General features: G+C 41.4%; 1 protein-coding gene across 1 annotated transcript in view; it reads right to left on the bottom strand.

The window, feature by feature from the left end:
- Positions 1-3,619, bottom strand: part of SEC63 (SEC63 homolog, protein translocation regulator) — a 64,967-nt gene extending 61,348 nt beyond the window's left edge. Inside the window, exon 1 of the mRNA XM_018053100.1 lies at positions 3,324-3,619. Coding sequence (XP_017908589.1) covers positions 3,324-3,447 — 124 coding nt within the window. The 5' untranslated portion in view covers positions 3,448-3,619. The remainder of the gene's footprint in view (positions 1-3,323) is intronic.

The raw sequence follows: 26,087 nt of genomic DNA, 5'->3' as shown, positions 1-26,087 counted from the left end.
GGGCAGTTTATTATTACTACTCCTAGAAAATGAGGATAAGAGTTCAGAAACAACTAATCAGGGACTAGGCTGGAACTTAAACCCAAAACCTCTAACTTCAAATTCCGAGTTTTTCACTTTACTACTAAGCACTAAAAGTGAACTCTTACATTCCCAAGTCAGAGAGCTAAATCACTTGCACATATCTGAGAGGCAAGGAACGCAGAATAAAGAAATGCAACTTTTAAAAAAAGTTTCATTAATCCTTTCAAACAATCTGAGTACATGAGTGTACCAAATCAAATTGTTCCAGAAAGTCCAAGTAACCAGTAAAAACAGCAGGCCCTAACAGCCCCAATATGTGCCAGACACTGTTCTAAACACTTTACATATACCTATTTTATTAATTTAATTCTATGGAACATAACTACTGTCTCTATTTCACAAATGAGTACACTAAAACATAGAGAAGTTAAATCACTTGCCTCAGATTAACACAGTAATTGGCAGACCCAGGTTTCAAAACTAGTTTTGAAAAGTAAGGAGTCAAAAAAACACCCCCAAATTTGGGAAAAAGTAATGATACATTTTATCTCAATTCAAATGATCTCTAATCCTTAACCTATGGAAAAAATAGAAGTCCTCTCAGGATTATTTGAATTTCTAATAATTACAGTATTAATTTTCTCTTGTCAAGTATCACTGTAAACCTATTAAAGTTACTCTAACAAAAATATTCTGCTTTCAACTACATTATTTTATAGCACTGTTTTACTCTAAGGGCTTCTTAGCTTGGTAAAACCAAAAGGTTAAGACATTAGAGACATTTTTGTTTTTATCAAAGTGCCCATATCAAAAGAAATATGCCACCTCCCGAAATGAAAATTCCAACTAAAGATGACTACCTACCTTAGCAACTCAACCTAGCTACAATTTACAACCTTGTAAAAAACCAATACACACACTCACTCCAGATCAATTAAATCAGAGTACCTGGTGACAGGTCTAAGTGTTTTTAGACGTTCCTACAAATGATTCTAACAAGGAGTCAGGGCTAAGAACCACTATTCTAAGGAAATCCAAACCCTCCATATTATTATTTCAAACAGCATCTTTTTCGTAATGGTCAGAAAAAGTATTTAGTCATCTTATTCAGCCAATTTGCAAACCACCAAGAGAGTAAGATAAACAGGACCCTTCAACTACTAAAAGGGGTATTAATTATAAGCGCGCTTAGCCCAACAGATTAGACAAAAGTCAAGGCAAAATGGGGCTGTCCAGGTGGCTCAGCAGTGAAGAATCCATCCACCAATGCAGGAGACACAGGTTCAATCCCTAGGTCAGGAAGATCCCCTGGAGAAGGAAATGGCAACTCATTCCAGTATTCTTGCCTGTGAAATCCCATGGACAGAGGAGTCTGTCAGGCTACAGTCAATGGAGGTAGCAAAAGAGTCAGAAGCAACTCTAGGGACTAAACAACAACAACAGAAAAGGGATTCCAGTAGTAATATTAACAGAGTGACTTCAATTAACATCTCAAATATGCCAATGAAAAGACCAAGCTACTTCTGTTTTTCAAATCCAAGATTTGCAAACCTGAAATGGCGCCATGCTTTCTTGATGGACTCATGGGCTCAACAATTCCAAAAAAGCAACACTGAAACAACCATCAACCTGAAAACTGAAAGCCCCCAAAAGTGTTATCTTAAAAAAAAAAACTAAACAAAGATTAAACTCAACTTTAAGGTTGTATACCTGCTGGCAAAGAAAATCTTATGCTTTCATATAGAAGATACCTCTGAAAAGTCAAGACTGCCATAAGAACTCTGAAATTCAAAATCATCATATGCCTACATGTTTGCAGGAAAATAATTTGGTGACTTGTATTGATAGGAGGCTATTTATAATCTTTATTCATCTCACTTAAAAAGCAGTCATATTCTGCTGTTGGAATAATTTGCTTGACTATTAGTGATATTTTAGACCCTTAATGGCTTATTAGAGCAGGTATTATCTTTCTAAAATCTGAAAAATTCTGTGGTATATCTGTCCTCAAGCATTTTGAATAAAGGGTGTGGGTCTGTAGTAGTAATTTTGAATAATACAACATATTTTAATATTTGAACTTATTTGATTTTCCTGTGAAACAGTAAGCAGCCAAAAGCACTGAATCAGTCTTAAAGCTTAATAAGATCTGGGTTGATTCAATGCTTCACTGGGTAACAATGTTCCCAAAGTAGAGTATAAACACCTGGACAATGTAGACCCCTAACACACCCAACTTGAGTCTATTTATTCAAGTTACCAGAGCTCTTGAGAAACAGAAAACCTTTCCTAAATGTTCATACTCAAAACCTGTTAATGTTAACGCACCATAAGCAACCTCCATAAACAACCTATTATAAGGCTTTGCAGTTCTATCAGTCTTAAGAATATCACCTGCCATATGTCCTAACACGAGTGCAACAAATGGAATCCAAACATTACCCAAACATAAAATGCCTTGACAAGAATCTATTTAATTATGTGTTCTAAACCGATGTCGTTCAAAGTGAACAAATTTAGAACTGAAAGAAAATGGACCAACGACCTCACAACCGATCTACCTACAAGCCTTAATCCTTCCTTCTTAATCCTTCCTTCCTACTTGCGCTTTTTCCGCCATAAACAGGAAACTTCGAAGAGAAGGAAATAGAGAAATGCCTAATTCTTGCTAAGGAGAATAACATCATTGCTTCCAACCCCCACAGTGTGAGTGAACAAATGAAAAGGCAACGAGGGAAAGACACGGAGAGGTGGGGGGCGGTTGGGGAGCTCAGCTGGAGTCCTATACATGCCACCCAACTCAGATGGTGCCCTGAACATCTGTAACGACAGCTGCAACAAGGAAACGGGGGTGTCGGGGAAAGAGGACCGTGGCTTGGCGGCTCAGAGTGGAGCCTGCACGCCTGTCTTCTTCCTTTGCCAACTCTTCTCTCACCTTCCAATTCCCATCCTCGCGATCCCATCCTGCTCCCTCCATAAAGAAAAATACCAATAAAACCCGAGGCAGAGAAGACAAAGGGGCAGGACGCGGCTGTAAGGAGCGTCCAGAACAATAGGGGAGAGGGTGCATAGCGAAACTCCTGAGGAGGACAATGAAGGGGGTGGGAGGAGCCCAGAGAGACACCCAGGGAAACACCACCGAGCCCGGGCCCCGCGGGCGGCGGGCGCCTGGACGCGAGGCCCGGCCGCGCGGGCGGTATCACCCCGAGCGCGGCGGGCTGGGCTGGGCCGGAGCGGCGCGGCCCGGAGGGGCCGGCAGGGCCTGCGCGGGTCCACGGGCAGCTGCCGGCGGGACTCACCGGCATTCTGATCTCGGGGCCAGAGGTAGTATGTGGCCGGAATCACGATGAGCCCCACGAAGGAGGTGAGGAAGTAGAAGAAGGTGTTCCCGCTGTCATCGTACTGGAACTGCTGCCCCGCCATGGCACCCCCTCCTCCGCCTCCCTCTTCTCACCGCCGCCGCCACGACCCCGCTCTGCAATCCAGCTCCCAGCTCCCCGGCCCCGTGTGGCGTAGCTCCTACGCCGCCGCCGCCGCCTCTCCTCCCCGCCCCCACGCTACTCTCAGGGACACGCCGCCGCCACTGCCGCTGCCGTCTCCAGCTCTCGCGAGAAGAGAGAGCTCCCGCCCCGCTAGGTTTTTCTCTCCCCCTCCCCTCGCTTCTCCCCTAGCTCGCTGAAGGAGACGTGGCGCGCGCAGCCGAAGATCTCTGCGAGGTCCCGCCCTTAGCCCTGCCCGCTTAGCCTCAGCTCCGCCCCTCGAGCTCTGGTAGACCCTCCCTTAAGGCCCCGCGTCTACCCCTAAAGTTTGTCGTCCCCACTACCAGTTCCGTTTCCTGGCCCAGGGTCCCAATCCAGCTCGCGAAGGTCTGTTTATTGGGTCCGAGCCAAGGCTTCCCGGCCGAGCAGTGGGCTCGGGCGGTTCACCTGTCTGCGAGCGGGGTCGCACCCATTCGAAGCAGAGCTGAGTCTTCCTTGCCTCCCGTCTTCCATCCCTACGTCACCCTGTCCTGCCCTCTCTCTTTTCTATTTCCCTGGTTTGATAAGAATGTTTCTTTAAGTTCCGGATCGGCTCCTCCACAGTTTGGAAATTAGGGTCTCTCAGGATAGGGCGGCGTGGGGACAAAGCGGGAGCTGCGAGGAGGGACGGTGAGGGGTTTGTTAGGGGCCTTTTGCAAAGCGATGTTAGCTCTTAAAAGACCACAATCTACATTGCGCCCATTTTGCAGATGGAGATTTCCCACGCTGGTAGAGATGGTGACCGACCTATCCCAGAGCTAAAATATTCATAACATTTTCTTCGACACACGTGGTAGGCAAAGACCTTTATTGCTTTAAATGATGGCCGGCGAATTCCTTGGAATAAATCAAAGCATGCCCACTCTCCAGATAAAGGAAAATGAGGCTCAGAGAGATTGCCTACAGTCAAGCACAGTAAGAGAAGGTCTGGGGGTTCAAGCTCAGATCACGCTGACGCCACAAAGCCAGAGCCGCGTCGCAGACCCTCGCATTTCCCTGAGAGCAACTGGCACTCCAGCGCAGAGTGTGGGCAGGAATCCGCGCTAGGAGGAGAGACCGCTGGGGGAGCAGACGCCCTCTGCAGCCTCTTTGTTCGCTGGCTGTGAGATCCCAGAAGCTGGTGTCAGCCAAACTGGGAGCCGAGACTGCTGGTGCCCTGATCTGCGAAAGAGCCTGTTATCCCTGGGCAGTCCTGACGGGGGCCTATCCCAACATCTCCATCGCCCCTCAGGGGACCAAAAGAAAAGGCCCACCCGACTCACCTCACAGAGCTTTTGTGAAGATTAAAGGCAGTTATAGTAAAAATTGGAAAACAATGTGATAAATATTACGCTGTATTTTAAAAACTCACTTTAAAGTTATATAGTCTATTTACTAGGTTCCTTTCAATATAGCTTCCATTGTTAGAAGAGAAATCTGGTAATGTATCATCTTCTATTTCATGTCCTCAAAGATAGTATTTATCATACTCAAGGATGACTTCCTTCATAACAGACTATATGCACATGCGTTCTCTCTTCCCTTTTAAATGTCCTACCTACCCATTTTGAAATGAAATTTCAAAAAATCAGTTCTCTGTATTCCCATCCTCACTTTTTTCTGTATAAAGTTTTCAAAGACTGTATTTAAGGGGAAGAAGAACAGAAGTGAGGGGAACAGAATTGGACTATGAAGTCAGCACAGCACTGTGATAACCAAATGCTGATATGCCCAAAACAATTTGCCTTGTTTCAGAAACAAATTTGTCATAAAATTGGCTCAACTGCAGTGGGTAAAATCCTGAAGTTCCTCTTGTTTCTCTTGAATTTGTAATTAAGTTTTCCCAGGTTTTAATACTGCTGAAATGGTTGTTTTTTATTACTCTGATTATAGGTTTTACTCAGCATTTGTATAAAGATAATACATCAGTTTTATAACCTTGTGTCAATATAAATTATTCATGATAGATATTCCTCTTCTGATGTTTTTTCTGCAGGAGTAACCTTTTCGCTGCAGCTTTGGGTTATGCATATGAGTGGTTTGAACAGAACTGAACCATGAAACAAAATTTTGAACAAATCACACTTATTTGCTAAACTCTAGGCCAATCTAAAATATGAATTTTTTTACCAAATTAAAAGATTAAAGATTTGAAAATGTATCTTCTATTTTCAAAGGTATAAAGTCACTTTGTCTTAGAACTTAATGTTATTCATCATAGATGAACTCAGGTCACCCAAATATTCTCCAAGGCAAATCTGAATCACACCTTTAATTAATCACAATTTTCTGACTTTAATTTTTAAATTGTTTTTAAACAATTGTTTCTTTCAAGATATCTTTTAAATGAAATATATAATAGTGGATATGGTTGAACTAGAGCTACAAATACATTTTCTTTAGTCTACAGGATATGTTAAAAGACATTTTTAAAGTTTTCTCTATATGTAAATTTATTCTGTAAATGAGAATTTTCACCAATTGATTTTAATTGCTAGGTAGATATTTCCTCTCAAATGTAAAAAGCCTGGCTATTCTTTGGTTCCTCCTAATAATTTACTTTTTCCTTAGAGTGAATCTTTCACTCATTCATGCTTACTAGTGTTGACTTACATTTATACATACCAAAAGACATTTGTGTAGCCATAGTCAACATGATTTAATTTTCTTTTCTTGAGGCTTAATGTAATTAGCCTCAAAGAGACTGGAAAGAACCAAATTAATAAGATACATGCAATTATTTCCAATCTTTTCCCACTTCTCCACTCCAGGATAACCTTCACTATCAAAGCTTAGCAAATCTTTAACATTATACCTCATTACTTGGTTTCAGTGTCAGGATTCCCATTAACAGCTGAATCTCCTCTAATATAAATTGAAGGATATTATTTGGTCTCAAAGAGGTGAAAAGTTATCCCCATCATGATGACGACAATAACATCAACAAAGTAACATTTGTACAACACTTTTTAAAAAATATTCATTTGTTTGGCTGTGCTGGTCTTAGTGGCAGCAGTGGGATCTTTGATCTTCATTGCAGCATGAGGGATCTTTAGTTGCCACCTGTAGGATCTAGTTCCCTAACCAGGGATGGAACCTGGGCCCCCTGCAATGGGAGCACAGAATCTTAGTCACAGGACCACCGGGGATATCCCTGTATAACACATTATTTACAAAAAGCTTCCTCAACATTATTCCAGTTGAAATTTGAAAGCATGACCCACATGTTGGAACTTTGACAAGGTAAAAGGTACTAACCCATTGCAGTCCTTTAATTTCATAGCTTCCTAAGGTCCTTAGGGCGCCATGAAACCTCAGTCTTACACTTGGAGAGAATGTGAAGGGAAGTATGGGTTGAAAAGACATTAGAATGGGTTATGCTCCACTCTTTATTGACTACGCCAAAGCCTTTGACTGTGTAGATCACAACAAACTGTGGAAAATTCTTTAAAAGATGGGAATACCAGACCACCTGACCTACCTCCTGAGAAATCTGTATGCAGGTCAAGAAGCAACAGTTCAAACTGGACATGGAACAACAGTCTGGTCCTAAATCAGGAAAGGAGTACATCAAGGCTGTATATTGTCACCCTTCTTATTTAACTTGTAAGCAGAGTACATCATGAGAAATGCTGGACTGGATGAAGCACAAGCTGGAATCAAGATTGCCAGGAAAAATATCAATAACCAGATATGCAGATGACACCATCCTTATGGCAGAAAGTGAAGAAGAACTTAAGAGCCTCTTGATGAAAGTGAAAGAGTGAAAAAGCTGGCTTAAAACTCAACATTCAAAAAACTAAGATCATGGCATCTGGTCCCATCACTTCATGGGAAATGGATGGGGAAACAGTGAGAGACTTTATTTTGGGGGGGCTCCAAAATCACTGCAGATGGTAACTGCAGCCATGAAATTTTTAAGAGGCTTGCTCCTTGGAAGAAAAGTTATGACCAACATAGACAGCATATTAAAAAGCAGAAACATTACTTTGCCAACAAAGGTCCATCTAGGCAAGGCTATGTTTTTTCCAGTAGTCATGTATGGATATGAGAGTTGGACTATAAAGAAAGCTGAGTCCCAAAGAATTGATGCTTTAGAACAGTGGTGTTGGAGAATACTCTTGAGAGTCCCTTGAACTGCAAGGAGATCCAACCAGTCCATCCTAAAAGAAGTCAGTCCTGAGCATTCATTGGAAGGACTGATGCTGAAGCTGAAGCTCCAATACTTTGGCCACCAGATGGGAAGAACTGACTCCTTGAAAAAGACCCTGATGCTGGGAAAGATTGAAGGCAAGAGAAGAAGGGAACGACAGAGGATGAGATGGTTGGATGGCATCACCGACTCAGTGAACGTGAGTCTGAGTAAACTCCGGGAGTGGGTGATGGACAGGGAGGCCTGGAGTGCTGCAGTCCATGGGGTGGCAGAGTCAGACACAACTGAGCAACTGAACTGAACTGAACTGAAGCAGCACTCTGAAAGCATGAAAACAATGTTAAGAAAGAAATTAAAGGCTGTGGTTTTCTTTAGTGTTGGACTTGTCAATATTGTTCTTATTCTATCCCTATTTTTATGATTACAAAGCTGATAATTTATTGCACTAAAGCTAGTTGTCAACGATGTATCAACAAACATAGAGTATTCCTTTATGAATTAATTGTATGCATTACCAACATATCTAAATTGCTTAATGAAAAAAAAAAAGGATTGACATCTCACAGTAAGCCTAAAAATAGCACCTAATGAAATTTCCCACTCAGATTGAAATATAATTTGGAAGAGTGGCCAGAAATAAACAGGAGAGATCACTTCAGGCAATTTCAAGGTTGTATATTTGCATAAGAAGAATAATTCTCAATAGAGACTAGAACCTAAAAGGAAACATTAATCACCTTGTTGAAAAGCAAATATTTGTGGGTCCTGAAATTTATAAAATTGGAAAGCCTTAATTAAGAAAAATATGTAAAATTATTATTATAAATATGCTAAGTCTCTTCAGGCATGTTCGATTCTTCACTACCCTATGCTCTGTAACCTTCCAGGCTTCTCTGTCCTTGGGATTCTCCAGGCAAGAATACTGGAGTGGGTTGCCATTTCCTCCTCCAGGGGATCTCCCTTACACAGGGATCAAACCTGCATCACTTTCATCTCCTGCATTGGCAGGCGGGTTCTTTACCACTAGCTTAGAAAGTTCGTATTTATTCTGGACTTTGATGATGATGATGTGTCAAGGTAGGTTCATTGCTTGTAACAAATGTACTGCTCTAGTGAAGAATGTTGAAAATGGAGGAGGCTTTGCATGACACCATAGGGGTGGAGTTGGGGAGGAGAGTAGGAAATACACGAGAAATCTTTGTACCTTCTACTCTGTTTTGCTGTGAACCTAAATCTGCTCTAAAAAAATAAAGTCTACTAAAAATAGCTATTATTTGTAATAATTATAATTGCTATAGGTTTGTGTTCTACAAATGAAGTCTGATAAATTCTATTTTTGCATTATTTTCACCAGGATTTTTAAAAATATGGCTCATTTTCAATTGTATAAGCTACATATTGTATATATTTCTACTAAAAGAGAAACTGTGGAAAATTCTTAAAGAGATGGGAATACCAGACCACCTCACCTGCCTCCTGAGAAATCTGTATGCAGGTTAGGAAGCAACAGTTAGAACTGGACATGGAACAACAGACTCGTTCCAAATAGGAAAAGGAGTACATCAAGGTTGTGTACTCTCACCCTGCCTATTTAACTTATATGCAGAGTATGTCATGCGAAATGCCAAGCTGGATGAAGCACAAGCTGAAATCAAAATGCAGTGAGAAATATCAATAACCTCAGATATGTGGATAACATCACCCTAATGGCATAAAGCAAAGAGAAACTAAAGAGCCTTTTGATAAAAGTGAAAGAGGAGAGTGAAAAAGCGAGCTTAAAACTCAACATTCAAAAAAGGAAGATCATGGCATCTGGTCCCATCACTTAATGGCAAATAGATAGGGAAACAATGGAAACAGTAACAGACTTTATTTTCTTGGATTCCAAAATCACTGCAGATGGTGACTGCAGCCATGAAATCAAAAGACCCTTGCTCCTTGGGAGAAAAGCTATGACCAACCTAGACAGCATATTAAAAAGCAGAGACATTACATTGCCAAAAAAGGTCCGTCTAGTCGAAGCTGGGAGCCTGGTAGGCTGCAGTCCGTGGGGTCGCTAGGAGTCAGACACGACTGAGCAACTTCATTTTCACTTTTCACTTTCATGCGTTGGAGAAGGAAATGGCAACCCAGTCCAGTGTTCTTGCTTGGAGAATCCCAGGGACGGAGGATCCTGGTGGGCTGCTGTCTCTGGGGTCGCACAGAGTCAGACACGACTGAAGTGACTTAGCAGCAGCAGCAGCAGCACCATGTATGGATGTGAGAGTTGGACCATAAGGAAAGCTGCACACCAAAGAATTGATGCTTTTGAACTGTGGTGCTGGAGAAGACTCTTGGAAGTCCCTTGGACTGCTAGGAGATCAAACAAGTCAATCCTAAAGGAAATCAGTCCTAACCGTTCATTGGAAGGACTGATACTGAAGCTGAAGCTCCAACACTTTGGCCACCTGATGCAAAGATCTGACTCCTTGGAAAAGACTCTGATGCTGGGAAAGATTAAGGGCAGGAGGAGAAGGCAGTGACAGAGGATGAGATGGATGGATGGCATCACCAACTCGATGGACATGAGTTTGAGCAAGCTCCAGGAGTTGGTGATGGACAGGGAAGCCTGGCATGCTGCAGTTCATGGGGTCACAAAGAATTGGACGCGACTGAGCGACTGAACTGAACTGAAGAGAGATTTTTCCTTTTTGACAAGGCTCCAATGACAACCAAATCCTCTGCATACAATTTGAAAATCTCATGAATGGAAGAATTTTCCACAGAGTGGTCTCTGTCTCTGAACATTTCAAACAATATTTCTCCTCCATTACCTACATACTTCAGGTACCAGGCCAAATGGAATATATTCATATCGTGAATCAAGATGTATCACTCTTTCATGTTGCAATGCTAAGTAAGTTTGCCCCAGGGTTGGAGGTAGAAGAAGTATTCCTGGAAGTGCTAATACCTATACACAGAAGTGACTGTAAACTACATGAAAACATCACCCAGTGATATCATTCAGTCATTCAACATTTAACATTCACTGAATGGCTGATTTGGGTTGCTGTATGCAGAAACTACTGCAACATTGTAAAGCAATTTTTCCCCAATTAAAAATAAATTTAAAAAATCCATTGAGCTCACATAAACTATTAGCCAATGTGGGGAGCACAGGAATGTTGTGATTTTTTTAAACATTTGCAGGGGGCTTCGCTGGGCCTTCGTTGCTCTGTGTGTGGGCTTCTTTAGTTGGAGCCAGCAAGGACTACTCTCTAGCAGCTAGGTGAGACAGGGCCTCTCACCTTCGGAAACTTGTCTACAGTCTAATGAGAAGGACATACTTTTCCAATAAGTAACAAAAAACAGAGAAAGGAATTAATAAATGCTTTAAGAAACATACAAATAAAATTATTTCTGAGTTCATGGTAAAGAGTTCTTTCTTTTGGCAGAGAGAATCAGAAGCCTTCAAAGAAGAGGTGGCAATTGAACTAGGCCTTGAAACTGAAATAGGAATTGATGAAAAAAATTCAGGTAGAATCAGTTCAGAGAACATTTGGAGAGTCCCATGAAGTCCAGTCGCTCTGTGAATGGGAATCACAGAGATGGGAAAATACTTTTAAGTCCAGGTTACAGGCAACGTGTTAGCAATATTACCATTTAATGAGCTTTGTTAGAGGACTGCATAAGTGGGAGACATTGCGATCTCCATTGGATACCTTAAAAAAGAGACAGAAAAATAAATGATTCTAACTAACATAGTTTTTAAGTATGGGCCTACAGAATACAAGAGGGTGAACTATGTCACCATTTCTACTATTTTTCATTTCTTCCTTTACCCACCACATAGTTTTCACTCTTCAATATCAATAGTTGTGTCCCCTAAAAGACTTTGACATACCGCTCTCTGCTGGCTCCTATGTTTCGCATCCTGTTCACTCCCTTCTTCCAGTTCTGCTTCCCCACCCCTGTCCTGCCTCACATCTGTTCTCTACACAGCAGCCGGGGATCTTTTTCTTCTTTTAACTTTCTATTTTGAAATAATGATAGATTCACAAGAAGCTACAAAAATAGTAGAGACAAGATAGTCTCCTCCAGGGGTAACATCTTCTATAACTATAGCACAATATCAAAATCAAAAAACTGTCTTTGGCATAATCTATAGGTCTTACTCAGATTTCACATTTTACATACAAACATGCTCATGTGTGCATATGTGTGTGTGTGTGTGATTTTTCTAAAGCCTATAATCTGATGTAACTTTGGTCACAATCACCCAAAGTCTTCCTGCTGCTGCTGCTGCTAAGTCGCTTCAGTCGCGTCCGACTCTGTGTGACCCCGTAGACGGCATCCCACCAGGCTCCCACATCCCTGGGATTCTCCAGGCAAGAACACTGGAGTGGGCTGCCATTTCCTTCTCCAATGCTACCTCAGAGTAAAAGCTGAAGACTTGGGTCCGCGGAGGTCATGAGTCACCTACCCAAGCCCCCACCTCTCTGACTCCATTGCTATCACTGCCCCTTCCTTATTTCACTCCAGTCACACTGGCCTTGTTGCTCTCTGGAGAGAGAGAGACTTTTACACATTTTCTTCACCCCGTTCTCCCAGTGGAGCCCTTCCCCTCTTCCTTCAGATCTCTGGTCAAATATTGCTTCTTCAGATACGCCTTTCCTGATCTGTTTCATTTTCTATCTCATTTACTTTTACTTTTCTTCAGAGATTTTGTCACCAGATGATATATTCTATTTTAATGTCTATTTATAAAGTTTATTCCTTCACTAGAATGTAAACTCTATAAAATTAAAATCTTGTTTTGTTTGCTTTTATACTCTAGGTGCCTGGAAAATAATGTCTGGCATATGGAAGGTGCACGTTAAATTATTTGTTTGTTGAATGGATGAATATACAATTTATACTGTCATATTGAAATTTTTATGCACCATTTTTAACTGTTTTTAAACTTGTCACATTCTATGTTCTAGTCTTTTGGTGCTAGGTAAATTCATGTTAATTGTTATAATCTCAGAAACTGGACTTTCTGTTTAAATTCAAAAAATCTGGTCAAAAAATCTCCCATTTAAAACAGATCTCATTGAGTCTTTCTTCCCTTTTCTTCCTTCCCTTGTTTCTCCTTCATTTTCCTGATACACACTATTAAATATCAGAAGACATAATAATGAGAAATAGGGATTTCTTATGGGATTTTTGCATTTGCACAGAGAAGTTTAGGGTTTATATGATTGTCCAGTTGGTGGAGCCCAGGCCACAGCCAGCCCCCTGGTTTTAAGAGAGGCTGGAAAAGGGAATATTTAGTGTTTTTATCTTCTATGGTAAGATAAAATTTCTGCCTCGTAAGCTGGAAGATCCCAAACTTTGGAAAGGGTGGACATGTCTCCAAGAATGTCATTGGCCCATGATAACTGGGCAGTTATATGGTGAGATCCTCTAGCCGTTACTTCATGTGCTGCAGCTGGTATCTTGCTGAGATCTTTAGTTGAAAAAGGAGAATATTAGATGTTTGACTTTTTTGAGTTGCTGAGGTTGTTACAATCCCACCCACAGTGGAGATGGGCTGAGTAACTTCAGAAGCAAGTGAAAGCGACATGGCAACCCAAATCAGTCAGGGCAGGCAGCTGGACTGGGGACCTGCTTTGTTACAGGGCTGCAGAGGGGTGAGCGGTTGTGGCCGCCGTGGGGTCCCTAGCTCTTATGGCTCACTTAGGTTAGCACAGACTCAGAGTAGCCATCCTAGAGCTGACTGATAGCCAGTGAGGATGTTTCAGCATCAGCAAGCATTTCCAGCACACCAGAAGCTTGGTGTGTGCCACACCTGCCGATGTTAACTAATCAGATCAAGGGAGGGAAACTGACCTACAGGCTGACTAGATGCAACCGTCATTTAATCTTTGATTCACTGGGCAGGTTGGCAAGAGACTGTAAGTACTGAATAAAAGAATAAACTTGCCCTGCTGGTTCAATAATTGCTTTGCATTTTGGATAGTGAGGCAATGGCCAAATGTATCTGACAATAGAACTCTAACCCCTTACAACAAGTAATCCACAAAGCCAAAACACAATGTCTTCAGCAACTGGCCCAGAACTTCAGGAATAGCTTCCCAATGTTTTGCCCCCCATTTGCAAATCAGAATCAACAAGTCAAATATGCTACCTTACTAGGAGGATACCCCACTCCTAGCCAGCCTGCCTTCAGGTTCTCCATCAGAGCACACTGAAGACTTTCCGTTTTTTCACTCTAAAGCTTCCCCACTATCCTGCCTGGCTTTGAGTCTCTCCCAAACTCAAGTGATGGTGGCAGTATCTCTTGCTGTTTAGCAAGGTCTGAATAAATAACCACTGTTCGTTCTCATTTGGATTATCTTCACGTATTTCCACATTATGTAAATACTAAATGAATTGCCTTTAATAGTTGTTAGGTATCCATAGTATGACATACATAGTATTAATAGTAGTCTAGCATAGGCATTTTAATAATTTGCTGGGTGCCTTCATCTCATCTCACTAAAACCCAGACACTCAGGAAAAAACAACCAACCGACCAACCTAAGAAATCAAACTTGCTGCTTGAATCTGAGACAGGAGCACAGAAATAAAAAGCGTTTTTAAAACCTGAGGAATGTTCTCCCTTAGCAAGGATTACTGATTTGATCCTTAAAATTAACTCTTTTGTGTGCCTGTCTACAGATCTTTTCCTGTTGCTATGGATGAGAAGAACTACCAAACCTTGTGCCATATACAGCCAGGATTTTCACATTGTTTTTGACCATTATTTATAGCAAGAGGTTTATTTTTACGTTATGGCTCAATAGAAGTGTCATAAAAGAATACTTAACCCTCATCATGCGCAGTGTGGTGTGATATTTTTCTACTGTACCCTATACATCTATTCATAGTAAATATATAAGTAGTAATTTATTTATGTGTTAAATGCTTTATTAAAGAAACACAACTACAATCTGGAAGATTCTGAAGATCCATTTGTTAGTCATTCTGTCATGTCCAATTCTGTGCAACCCCATGGACTGTAGCCCACCAGGCTCCTCTGTCCATGGAATTCTCCAGGCAGGAATACTTGAGTGGGTTGCCATGCCCTTTTCCAGGGGATCTTCCCAACCCAGGGATCGAATCTGGGTCTCCCGCATTACAAGCTGATTTTTTACCATTTGAGCCACCTGGGAAGCCCCATGCTGCTGCTGCTGCTGCTGCTGCTAAGTCGCTTCAGTCGTGTCTGACTCTGTGCGACCCCATAGATGGCAGCCCACCAGGCTCCCCCATCCCTGGGATTCTCCAAGGGAATGCATGAAAGTGAAAAGTGAAAGTGAAGTCGCTCAGTGGTGTCGGATTCTTCACAACCCCATGGACTGCAGCCCACCAGGCTCCTCCGTCCATGGGGTTTTCCAGGCAAGAGTACTGGAGTGGGGAGCCATTGCCTTCTCCAGGGAAGCCCCATAGTAAAACTCAATCATAGAATACAAATAAGGTCTCCTTCAACAGTAACTATATTCTTCAACATTGTTTTATCAGGTGGGGAGCTTCTCATTTAATTCTCTGGCACTGTAGTTCTCAAATTTCAATTGCAGGAGAATCACTTAGAAAGCTCATTAAAATGCAGATTGCTGGGCCCCACCCCCAGAGTTCCTGAATCAGGCAGTAAAGGGGAGTCTGAAAATCTGAAAATTTGCATTTCTCACAAATTCCCAGGTGAGGTGATACTGCTAGTCTGGAAGCCACACTGTTTTAGAGAATCATTTTTGTAAATCGTCATCTTTTTGTACAATGAATAATCACTTCCTAATTTGTCTGTCATGTGTCAAGTTTATTGAAACAAAATATGTTCTACTAGTTGGATGTCTGACTGTAATTTGTGTCTGAGCAGGAGGTCAAAAGCCAGGAATAAGGGACACAGTCTGCTTGCTGGCTCCTCCCTCTAGCTCTCTAGTGCTCCTTTTCAGAATCATTTAACCACTCATTCACTTACTTAAATATGGCTCAGATGATAAAGAATCTGCCTGCAATGAGAGAAACCCAGGTTTGATGCCTGGGTTGGGAAGATCCCCTGGAAAAGGGAATGGCTCCCCACTCCAGTATTCTTGCCTGGAGAATTCCATGAACAGAGGAGCCTGGCAAGCTACTGTCCATGGGGTCACAAAGAGTTGGTCAGACATTCCCTTGGGGAATCTTAATAAATTGAAAGTCCTAATTCAGTAAGTCCAGGGTGTGACCTTTGAGTCCACATTTCTAACAAGTCCCAGGTGATGCTTATGCTGCTGCTGCTGCTGCTGCTGCTGTTAAGCCGCTTCAGTCGTGTCTGACTCTGTGCGACCCCATAGACGGCAGCCCACCAGGCTCCCCCGCCCCTGGGATTCTCCAGGCAAGAACACTGGAGTGGGTTGCCATTTCCTTCTTCATGTTTATGCTACTGGACCTCAAACTACGCTTTGAGTAGCAAAGCTATAGATCGTCCCCCGAATCTAGTGTCAATAAATAAAAGCAGCAGAAGTACATACAGCTATACCAAATAAGCTAAGATAGAAAGGATAGGTGACTGAGGCTCTCATGTAGGCAGGACACAATAAAGTTTACTAAACATCATAAAAAATAGTATTTGAGGAAACACAGGTGGAAACAATTGCAGACCAAATCTGATAAGACAGAACTGAGATAGTCAAAGTTCAACTGAAAAAGATAGCTAGAGTATAGATGGAGAAAAGCAGGGGAGAATAGAAGGTAAGAGCTTGGGCTTCCAAATTAGCTTCAAATTTAAATCCTGGCTCTACCACTTAATACCTATGTGACCTTAGGGAAATGGCTTAATTTCATCTGTGAAATGGAAAGAACTTTGTGTGTGTGTGTGCTTAGTAAATCAAAGTCGCACAAAGCAATGCCTGGCAACAGTAGGTCTTCAATAAATGGTTGTTGTGTGCGTGTGTGCTCAGTCATGTTGTACTCTGTGTGACCCTGCAGACCATACCCGCCAGGCTCCTCTGTCCATGGGATTCTCCAGGCAAGAATACTGGAGTGGGTTGCCATGCCCTTCTCCAGGGGATATTCTCAACTAAGGGATCAAACCTGTGTCTCCTGCTTTCCAGGCAGATTTTTTACCGCTGAGCCACCAGGGAAGCCAAATTGTTGCTACAACTCTATAAATGTAGCCCAAGTGTGTAGGATTTCACCAGATTTAGGTTCACTCATTCGACCTTTTTTTTTTTTTTTTTGGAGTTTAGCTAATTCCTTCTGATCCCTAGCATCTAAATTCAAGTATATTTAATCACTTTGAAGAGTGATTTTCAAATGCTGTGTAGTCACCTAAAGACATCCATCTTTCTCCTAGTGACTGCACTCTAACTCTGTCTTAAGAGCTAATGATCTGGTCTCACTTGGTAACCCACTCCAGTACTCTTGCCTGGAGAATCCCATGGAGGGAGGAGCCTGGTAGGCTACAGTCCATGGGGTCGCAGAGTCAGACACAACTGAGCGACTTTACTTACTTACTTACTCATTCTATTAAGAGGATTAATGTGTCTTCCCTGTGTTGAGGAATCTGAAGCCTGGATGGCTCCTCCCTAATTTCTAGAGTGGGTAAGAGAAAGTCTATCAGTGTCCAGGAATTAGAGAATAGGGGGAAAATCGAGAGGAGCAGGAAGATATCTATGAAGTGACTGGCATTGAAAATACAGAAGGGATAATTCAAAGATTTATTTATGAGCACTAAAATGCTTTTAATTCTAATAATTAATGTACTTATAAATACACTTGGCAAGAAAAATACTTACAGTATTTAGCATCCTAAGAGATAAAACACAAAACTTTAAAAATGTGGGTACTAGTTCTGAAAATACTAACTTTGTGACCTTGGCCAAGTCACTTTACTTTGCACTTCACAATTGTGTGTGTTTGTTTTTGTACACAGAATGATCTAGTATTACACACTTTATCTCTCTCGCTAGAATACCATGGAGGTCAAGTCAGATTACATTAAAATAGTTTAATTAGTTTCATTTGCATAGTACTTTATCATCCACAAAGCAGTTCTGCATATATTATTCTATTTACATGAATGAGCTTTGAAAATTTATAAACTGTTATAAAAGGACAATACTTGGGTCTAAATACCAGCTCCATCTCTCTCTCTACTCCAATTTTCTTATCAGTAAAAAAATGGGGATAATCGCAGTTTCTACTTCATAGGTGGTGTGTTAGTTGCTCACTCGTATCTGACTCTTTGCAACCCTGTGGGGTGCAGCCCACCAGGCTCCTCTGTCCATGGGATTTTCCAGGCAAGAATACTGGGGTAGGTTGCCGTTTCCTTTTCCTTCATAGGTGGTGGACAGCATTAAAATTGCACCACCTTGAAAAGAAGCCCTGTACCAGTAGCAGTCACTCCTCATTCTCCCTGTCTCCTTCCAGCCTGTGGTAACCACTAATTTACTTTCTGTGTGTGTGAATTTGCCTATTCTGAATATTCCATATAAATAAAATCATGTGCCATGTGGTCTTTTGTGACTGGCTTCTTTCAGTTTGCATAGAATGTTTCCAAGTTTAGCCTATACCAGCACTTCATTCATTTTTACAGCTGAATAAAATTCTAGTATATGGACATTCCACATTTTATTTATCCAATCAGTTGATTGACAGTTGGGTTGTTTCTACCATTTGGCTGAATAATACTGCTATTAGCAGTCATGTATAGGTATTTGTGTGGTTGCATGTTTTCAATTCACCTGAGTACATACCTAGGAGTGGAATTGTTAGATAACATAGTAATTCTATATTTAGCATTTTGAAGAACTGCCAAACTGTTTTCCAAAGCGTCTGCCCATTTACAGTTCTGTAATGGAGAAGAACAAACCTGACTCCATACTGGCTTTAGTCCTTTAGCTCTAGCCCTTGTGCTCTGTTGCCTATGCTTGGTCATGCTGGCCCTGCATTTCTGTAAAGGAATGTTGCCTATACCCTGAAATATGCATCATAGCCCATTCTCAAGGCTCTGCCTCCCAAGCCTTTAAAGGTATAACACTTTTCATCCATATAGAGATAAAAAGTTGTGGAACAGAGAACATGTATCTTGTTGGAGGTTTTCAGGAACTTTGTTATCAGACCTACATGGACATATGCAAGAACAAAGGATCATCACATTTCCCTCTGGAGTCTGGCCAGCACTAACAAGTTTGCAACAACCAGCCACACACCTCCTCCCCTTTTAGAATAAAAGTCTGAATTCTAACTCCAGTGAGATGGGTTTTGAGGATACCAATCCACAATCTTCTCAGCCTCCTGGCTTTCCAAATAAGATGAGTATTCCTTGCCCAAACACCTTATCTCTCCGTTTATTGGCCTGTTGTGGGGCAAGCAGTATGAGTTTGGACTGGAAACAATCCCACAGCAATGTGTAATGGTTACAATTTCTTCACATTTATTATCATCTTTTTTTTGCTTTAGTCATCCTAGTGGGCATAAAATGATTATCCTTTTGATTTGCATGTCCCCAGTGAGAGTACGTCATGAGAAATGGGCTGGATGAAGCACAAGCTGGAATCAAGATTACCAGGAGAAATATCAATAACCTCAAATGTGCAGACGACATCACCCTTATGGCAGAAAGTGAAGAAGAACTAAAGAGCCTCTTGATGAAAGTGAAAGAGGAGAGTGAAAAAGTTGGCTTAAAGCTCAGCATTCAGAAAACTAAGATCATGGCATCTGGTCCTATCACTTCATGGCAAATAGATGAGGAAACAATGGAAACAGTGACAGACTTTGTTTTCTTGGGCTCCAAAATCACTGCAGATGGTGACTGTAGCCATGAAATTAAAAGACGCTTACTCCTTGGAAGGAAAGTTATAACCAACCTAGGTCATAGGTTGAACCTAGACAACATATTAAAAAGCAGAAACATTACTTTGCCAACAAAGGTCCATCTAGGCAAGGCTATGGTTTTTCCAGTAGTCATGTATGGATATGAGAGTTGGACTACAAAGAAAGCTGAGCGCTGAAGAATTGATGCTTTTGAAATATGGTGTTGGAGAAGACTCTTGAGAGTCCCTTGGATTGCAAGGAGATCCAACCACTCCATCCTAAAGGAAATCAGTCCTGAATATTCATTGGAAGGACTGATGTTGAAGCTGAAACTCCAATACTCTGGCCACCTGATAGGAAGAAGTAACTCATTGGAAACGACCTGATGCTGGGAAAGAGTGAAGGCAGGAGGAGAAGGGGATGATAGGGGATGAGATGGTTGGATGGCATCACCAACTCAATGGACATGAGTTTGAGTAAACTCCAGGTGTTGGTTATGGACAGAGAAGCCTGGCATGCTGCCATCCATGGGGTCACAAGAGTCAGACACGACTGAGTGACTGAACTGAACTGAACTAGTGACTAATGATGTCGATCATCTTGTCATGTGCTTATATGCCATCTGTATGTAGTCTTTTGAGACAAATGTATCCAAATCTTTTGCCCTTTTTAAAATGGAGAGTTGTCTTATTGTTAAGTTATAAAAGTTCTTTATCTACTCTGGTACGAGTCCCATTTTACATATAGGACTAACTAATATTTTCTCCCATTCTGTGTGTTGTCTTTTCACTTTTTTGATGGTATCCTTTGAAACACAAAGGTTTATAACTTTAGTGAAGTCTGGTTTATCTATTTCGATCCACTTTTGAAATTTCTTCTCTTAAAGGCCAGAGATGATTGATCTTTGTCCTATTGCCCCAAGAGCTGGCAAGTTATTTTTGCCAGGTGTTGCTGGGATGTAGTCAGTATGACTTAAATTCAGTCTCTTTCTCATGTTCTGTGTCATGGCGAGTGCTGGTCTCTTACTTGGAATTCCATCACTGCCTCCATCTCCTCTGCCTAGCCAGGTCTTTATTGCCCTTAAAGATTTTGTTCAGATGTTTTCTCCTTCTCTTTGGGGATCCTTCATGGGGTCGCAAAGAGTCGGACACGACTGAGCGACTGAACTGAACTGAACTGAGGTCTCCTTCCAGCAGAGGGAGCCAGTTCAGTCTTCCCTCATGAAAGTCATCAAAGGCAGGAATTTTGATTTACTGTCTTCATTATACAGGAATGGAATCTGAATAGGCCTGCATTTGAATTTCAGCCTCATAATTAGCTGTACAAACTTGAGCAATGTCATATTTCTGATCCTTCATCATTTTTATAAACTGAAAATAACTTCTAAACATAGGGTCATTGTAAGACTTGACATATAGCAATAAGTTAAACTTTATTACTTTATTTAAGTAAAGTTTAACTTATTAATTAGATTCTTAGTAAGTCCCAGATATTGTTTTTAGCATTACTAGTATTAGTTTCTATTTAATGTGGGAGCTAACAGTGTCAGGAATATGGCAAATTCCCAGTAATGGATGTCTGGTGACAAAGAGAACCACTATAGGCATGTCATACCACCTGTGTGGGCACCTCAGCTATACTCCTTTCAAAGTTTCCAGAGAGCTGTTTCCTGATGCATCTTTGAGTGTCTAAGGAAAACAATGAAACGTACCCCCAGAAAATGCACATTACCCTTTAGTTTGTGTATTATTTTGGTGGGATTTCTGAATACCTGAAACCCATCATGGGTCTAGGGACTAAAGGTTAAGTAGATTTTATCAAATATTTATCTTTCATATAAATATTTATCAAATATTTATGACCAGTACGACCTACATAATCCTTTTAAAAATGAGCAGCCAGAAACCATACCATCATCCATCAGTGGCACTCCTTGGTATTTACCCAAATAAGTTGAACACTTCAGTACAGTTCAGTTCAGTCACTCAGTCGTGTCCGATTCTTTGCGACCCCATGAATGGCAGCATGCCAGGCCTCCCTGTCCATCACCAACTCCCGGAGTTCACTCAGATTCACGTCCATCAAGTCAGTGATGCCATCCAGGCATCTCATCCTCTGTCGTCCCCTTCTCCTCCTGCCCCCAATCCCTCCCAGCATCAAAGTTTTTTCCAATGAGTCAACTCTTCTCATGAGGTGGCCGAAGTACTGGAGTTTCAGCTTCAGCATCATTCCTTCCAAAGAAATCCCAGGGCTGATCTCCTTCAGAATGGACTGGTTGGATCTCCTTGCAGTCCAAGGGACTCTCAAGAGTCTTCTCCAACACTACAGTTCAAAAGCATCAATCCTTCGGTGCTCAGCCTTCTTCACAGTCCAACCCTCACATCCATACATGACCACAGGAAAAACCATAGCCTTGACTAGACGGACCTTAGTCGGCAAAGTAATGTCTCTGCTTTTGAATATGCTATCTAGGTTGGTCATAACTTTTCTTCTAAGGAGTAAGTGTCTTTTAATTTCATGGCTGTAATCACCATCTGCAGTGATTTTGGAGCCCCCCAAAAATAAAGTCTGACACTTTTTCCACTGTTTCCCCATCTATTTCCCATGAAGTGATAGGACCGGATGCCATGATCTTCGTTTTCTGAATGTTGAGCTTTAAGCCAACTTTTTCACTCTCCTCTTTCACTTTCATCAAGAGGCTTTTTAGTTCCTCTTCGCTTTCTGCCATAAGGGTGGTGTCATCTGCATATCTAAGGTTATTGATATTTCTCCCGGCAATCTTGATTCCAGCTTGTGTTTCTTCCAGTCCAGCATTTCTCATGATATACTCTGCATATAAGTTAAATAAGCAGGGTGACAATAGACAGCTTTGATGAACTCCTTTTCCTATTTGGATCCAGTCTGTTGTTCCATGTCCAGTTCTAACTGTTGCTTCCTGACCTGCATACAGATTTCTCAAGAGGCAGGTCAGGTGGTCTGGTATTACCATCTCTTGAAGAATTTTCCACAGTTTATTGTGATCCACACAGTCAAAGGCTTTGGCATAGTCAATAAAGCAGAAATAGATGTTTTCCTGGAACTCTCTTGCTTTTTCCATGATCCAGCGGATGTTGGCAATTTGATCTCTGGTTCCTCTGCCTTTTCTAAATCCAGATTGAACATCTGGAAGTTCACGGTTCATGTATTGCTGAAGCCTGGCTTGGAGAATTTTGAGCATTACTTTACTAGCATGTGAGATGAGTGCCGTTGTGCAGTAGTTTGAGCATTCTTTGGCATTGCCTTTCTTTGGGATTGGAATGAAAACTGACATTTTCCAGTCCTGTAGCCACTGCTGAGTTTTCCAAATTTGCTGGCAGATTGAGTGCAACACTTTCATAGCATCATCTTTCAGGATTTGAAATAGCTCAACTGGAATGCCATCACCTCCACTAGCTTTGTTCATAGTGATGCTTTCTAAGGCCCACTTGACTTCACATTCCAGGATGTCTGGCTTTAGATGAGTGATCACCCCATCGTGATTATCCAGGTCATGAAGATCTTTTTTGTACAGTTCTTCTGTGTATTCTTGCCACCTCGTCTTAATATCTTCTGCTTCTGTTAGGTCCATACCATTTCTGTCCTTTATGAGCCCATCTTTGCATGAAATGTTCCCTTGGTATCTCTAATTTTCTTGAAGAGATCTCTAGTCTTTCCCATTCTGTTCTTACATGTACACAAAAACCTGAATGTGAATGTTTGGAGTAGCTTTATTCGTAACTTGTCAAAACTTGAAAGCAACCAAGATTCAACAGACGAATGGGTAAATAAACTGTTTCATATCAACACAATGGATTATTATCTAATGCTAGAAAAGAGCTATCAAGCCATGAAAACACAAGAAAGAAATTCAGTTGCATATTGCTAAGTGAAAGATGCCAATCTGGAAGGGATACCTGCTGTATGATTCCAACTAAGTGACACTCTGGAAAAGGCAAAACTATTGAGTAAAAAGATCCAGTGTTTGCCAGGGGTTAGGGAGGGATGAACAGATCTAACATAGGGGATTTTTTAAGGCAGTGGAATGATTCTGTATGATTCTACAATGGTGGATAAGGATACACGTTATCATATGTTTGTCAAAATCCATAGATTGTACAAAGAAAAGTGAGCCCTACTGTAAACTATATATCACTTCAGAAGATAAAGATGTGTCAATATAAGTCCATTGATTGTAATAATTGTACCACTCTGGTGCCAGATGTTGATAGTGGGGGAAGCTGTGCATGTGTAGGGGCAGGGAGTACGTGGGAATTCTGCATTCTCCACTCAGTTTTGCTGAGAACCTAAAACTTTTCTAAACAATAAAGTCTTTTTGTCTTTTTTTCTTTCTTTCTTTTAAAGCCACTGGCCCTACAGAGTGAGTAGCTGTGCAACCATCTTCCCAGGAAACAACTACACGACATGATTCCTGAGAGGCGGGTCCTCTGGAACCTTCACACAACTCTCTGGTATCACTGTGGGCGTTAAAAATACCCTTCTCATTGGGGTTTTGTTGCTGCTGCTAAGTCGCTCTCTTCAGTCGTGTCCGACTCTGTGCGACCCCATAGATGGGAGCCCACCAGGCTCCTCTGTCCCCGGGATTCTGCAGGCAAGAGTACTGGAGTGTGTTGCCATTTCCTTCTCTATCGGGGTTTTGAGAACTACTCAAATCAAGTAATAACCAGGTTGTTGCAATTTTCCTGGGAATTTTTATTTTCTAGTATAGAGGACTACCAGCAGATGGCAATCAAAGAATACAAAACCTGAGTCTATTCAAGATTTTTGATAAATAGGTTGAAGAATGATAAGTAAGATGAGAAATTTAAAGATAAGCAGACCAATGCTTTCCACCTTTTGAATACCGATTCTCCACGGAGCCACAGTTTCTTCTGCTCCAAACAAACAAGCCTTTTTCCACCGGGAACTGAAATAAATGTTTAGCCTCAAAAGAAGCACCAGGGACAAATTCCCAGATTTTTTTAGTGAATTAAGTGGGAACTCTATAAGAAAGTGAATTAGAAGAGTTTGTTGTTTTTATTAGGCATTGTATTTACTGTAGACTTTCTGCTTACATTGTAAGCCAGGGTAAATGTCCGCTGGTACATAAAAATGAACGTTTGTGTAAATGATTTCCCAGTGATGAAAAATATACAGCTGTAGTAGATCAGAACTGCAAAATCACCAGAAGGAAGGAATCTGCTCAAAACAATCCAGTGTATGCATGGGAATGGGAGTGAGGAAGGTTGGTAAGGGTGTTCTTACCGAACTTAGGATTTTACAACTGGTTTTACAAAAATAGGAATTTCTTCTTTTGCTTCGGGAGATGTTCTACTAAGTAGATACTTCATTAAATCTTGCATTCTCAATTTTGTGCCTATTAAGCATAAAATACTTTGTTCTTGTTGGTAAATTCTGGTATTTATGCTTTCTTTTTGCTAAAATCTCTGAGTCCACAGAGAGAGTTACAGTATAGTAGAACCTACAGAATATGAATATTGCTAATTTGTCTATTGAGACAAAATTTCAGTTTATAGTTTACAGTTCAGGCATATTTGATGGCATAACAAAACCTCTTTATACATGGCATGTGGATCATTATAGAAAATGATGAATCTTTTTGTTTATTGACAATATCTTTATGAAAAAGAGCCTCATAAAGCACTTGAAAAAAATTAGACCTGGGGAGTATGGGAAATATTCCATGTTTAAGAGAAGCAATGAACAACAAATAATATTCTAGGAACTCCTACTACATGTTGCTGCTGCTGCTGCTAAGTTGCTTCAGTCGTGTCTGACTCTGTGCGACCCCATAGACGAGAGCTCACCAGGCTCCGCCATCCCTGGGATTCTCCAGGCAAGAACACTGGAGTGGGTTGCCATTTCCTTCTCCAATGCATGAAAGTGAAAAGTGAAAGTGAAGTCGCTCAGTCGTGTCTGACTCTTTGCAGACCCCATGGACTGCAGCCTACCAGGCTCCTCCGCCCATGGGATTTTCCAAGCAAGAGTACTGGAGTGGGGTGCCATTGCCTTCTCCACTACTACATGTTAGGCAATATTATCTCAAGACAGATAAATTATTCAGTCACATATTTACAGATGAGGGAGCTAGTGTTCAGAGAGACTCATAACTGCCAAAGTTATGTAGCTAGTAAGTAGCCGAGCTGACATTTGAACCCAGGCCTGTAAATGTAAGCACGTCCCTACATTGTAATTGTTCGTTTTATTCCAACGGATGATCCCAGGTGGCTCTAGCGGTAAAGAATCTGCCTGCCAATGCAGGAAATGCAAGAGATGTGGTTTGATCCCTGGATCAGGAAGACCCCCTGGAGGAGAGCATGGCAACCCACTCCAGAGTTCTTGCCTGGAGAATCCCCATGGACAGAGGAGCTTGGTGGGCTGCAGTCCATGGGGTCTCAAAGAATCAGACACAACAGAAGTAACTGTTGATGTTAAACATTTGAAACCTAGCTATTTCAGAAGTTTAACCAAATCACCTGGGTAAGTTGTTAAAGAATCACTGATTCTGCTGCAGGTAATCTTCTGACCCCAAACACTTTAAGAAAACCCAGACCCAATTCAGTGGACTGACTTTTCATGAGCAA

Source organism: Capra hircus, chromosome 9, assembly GCF_001704415.2.
Source record: "Capra hircus breed San Clemente chromosome 9, ASM170441v1, whole genome shotgun sequence".
Classification (NCBI taxonomy): domain Eukaryota; kingdom Metazoa; phylum Chordata; class Mammalia; order Artiodactyla; family Bovidae; genus Capra; species Capra hircus.
The sequence above is the reverse complement of the archived record's forward strand: the minus strand, read 5'-3'. Positions and strand labels throughout refer to the sequence as shown.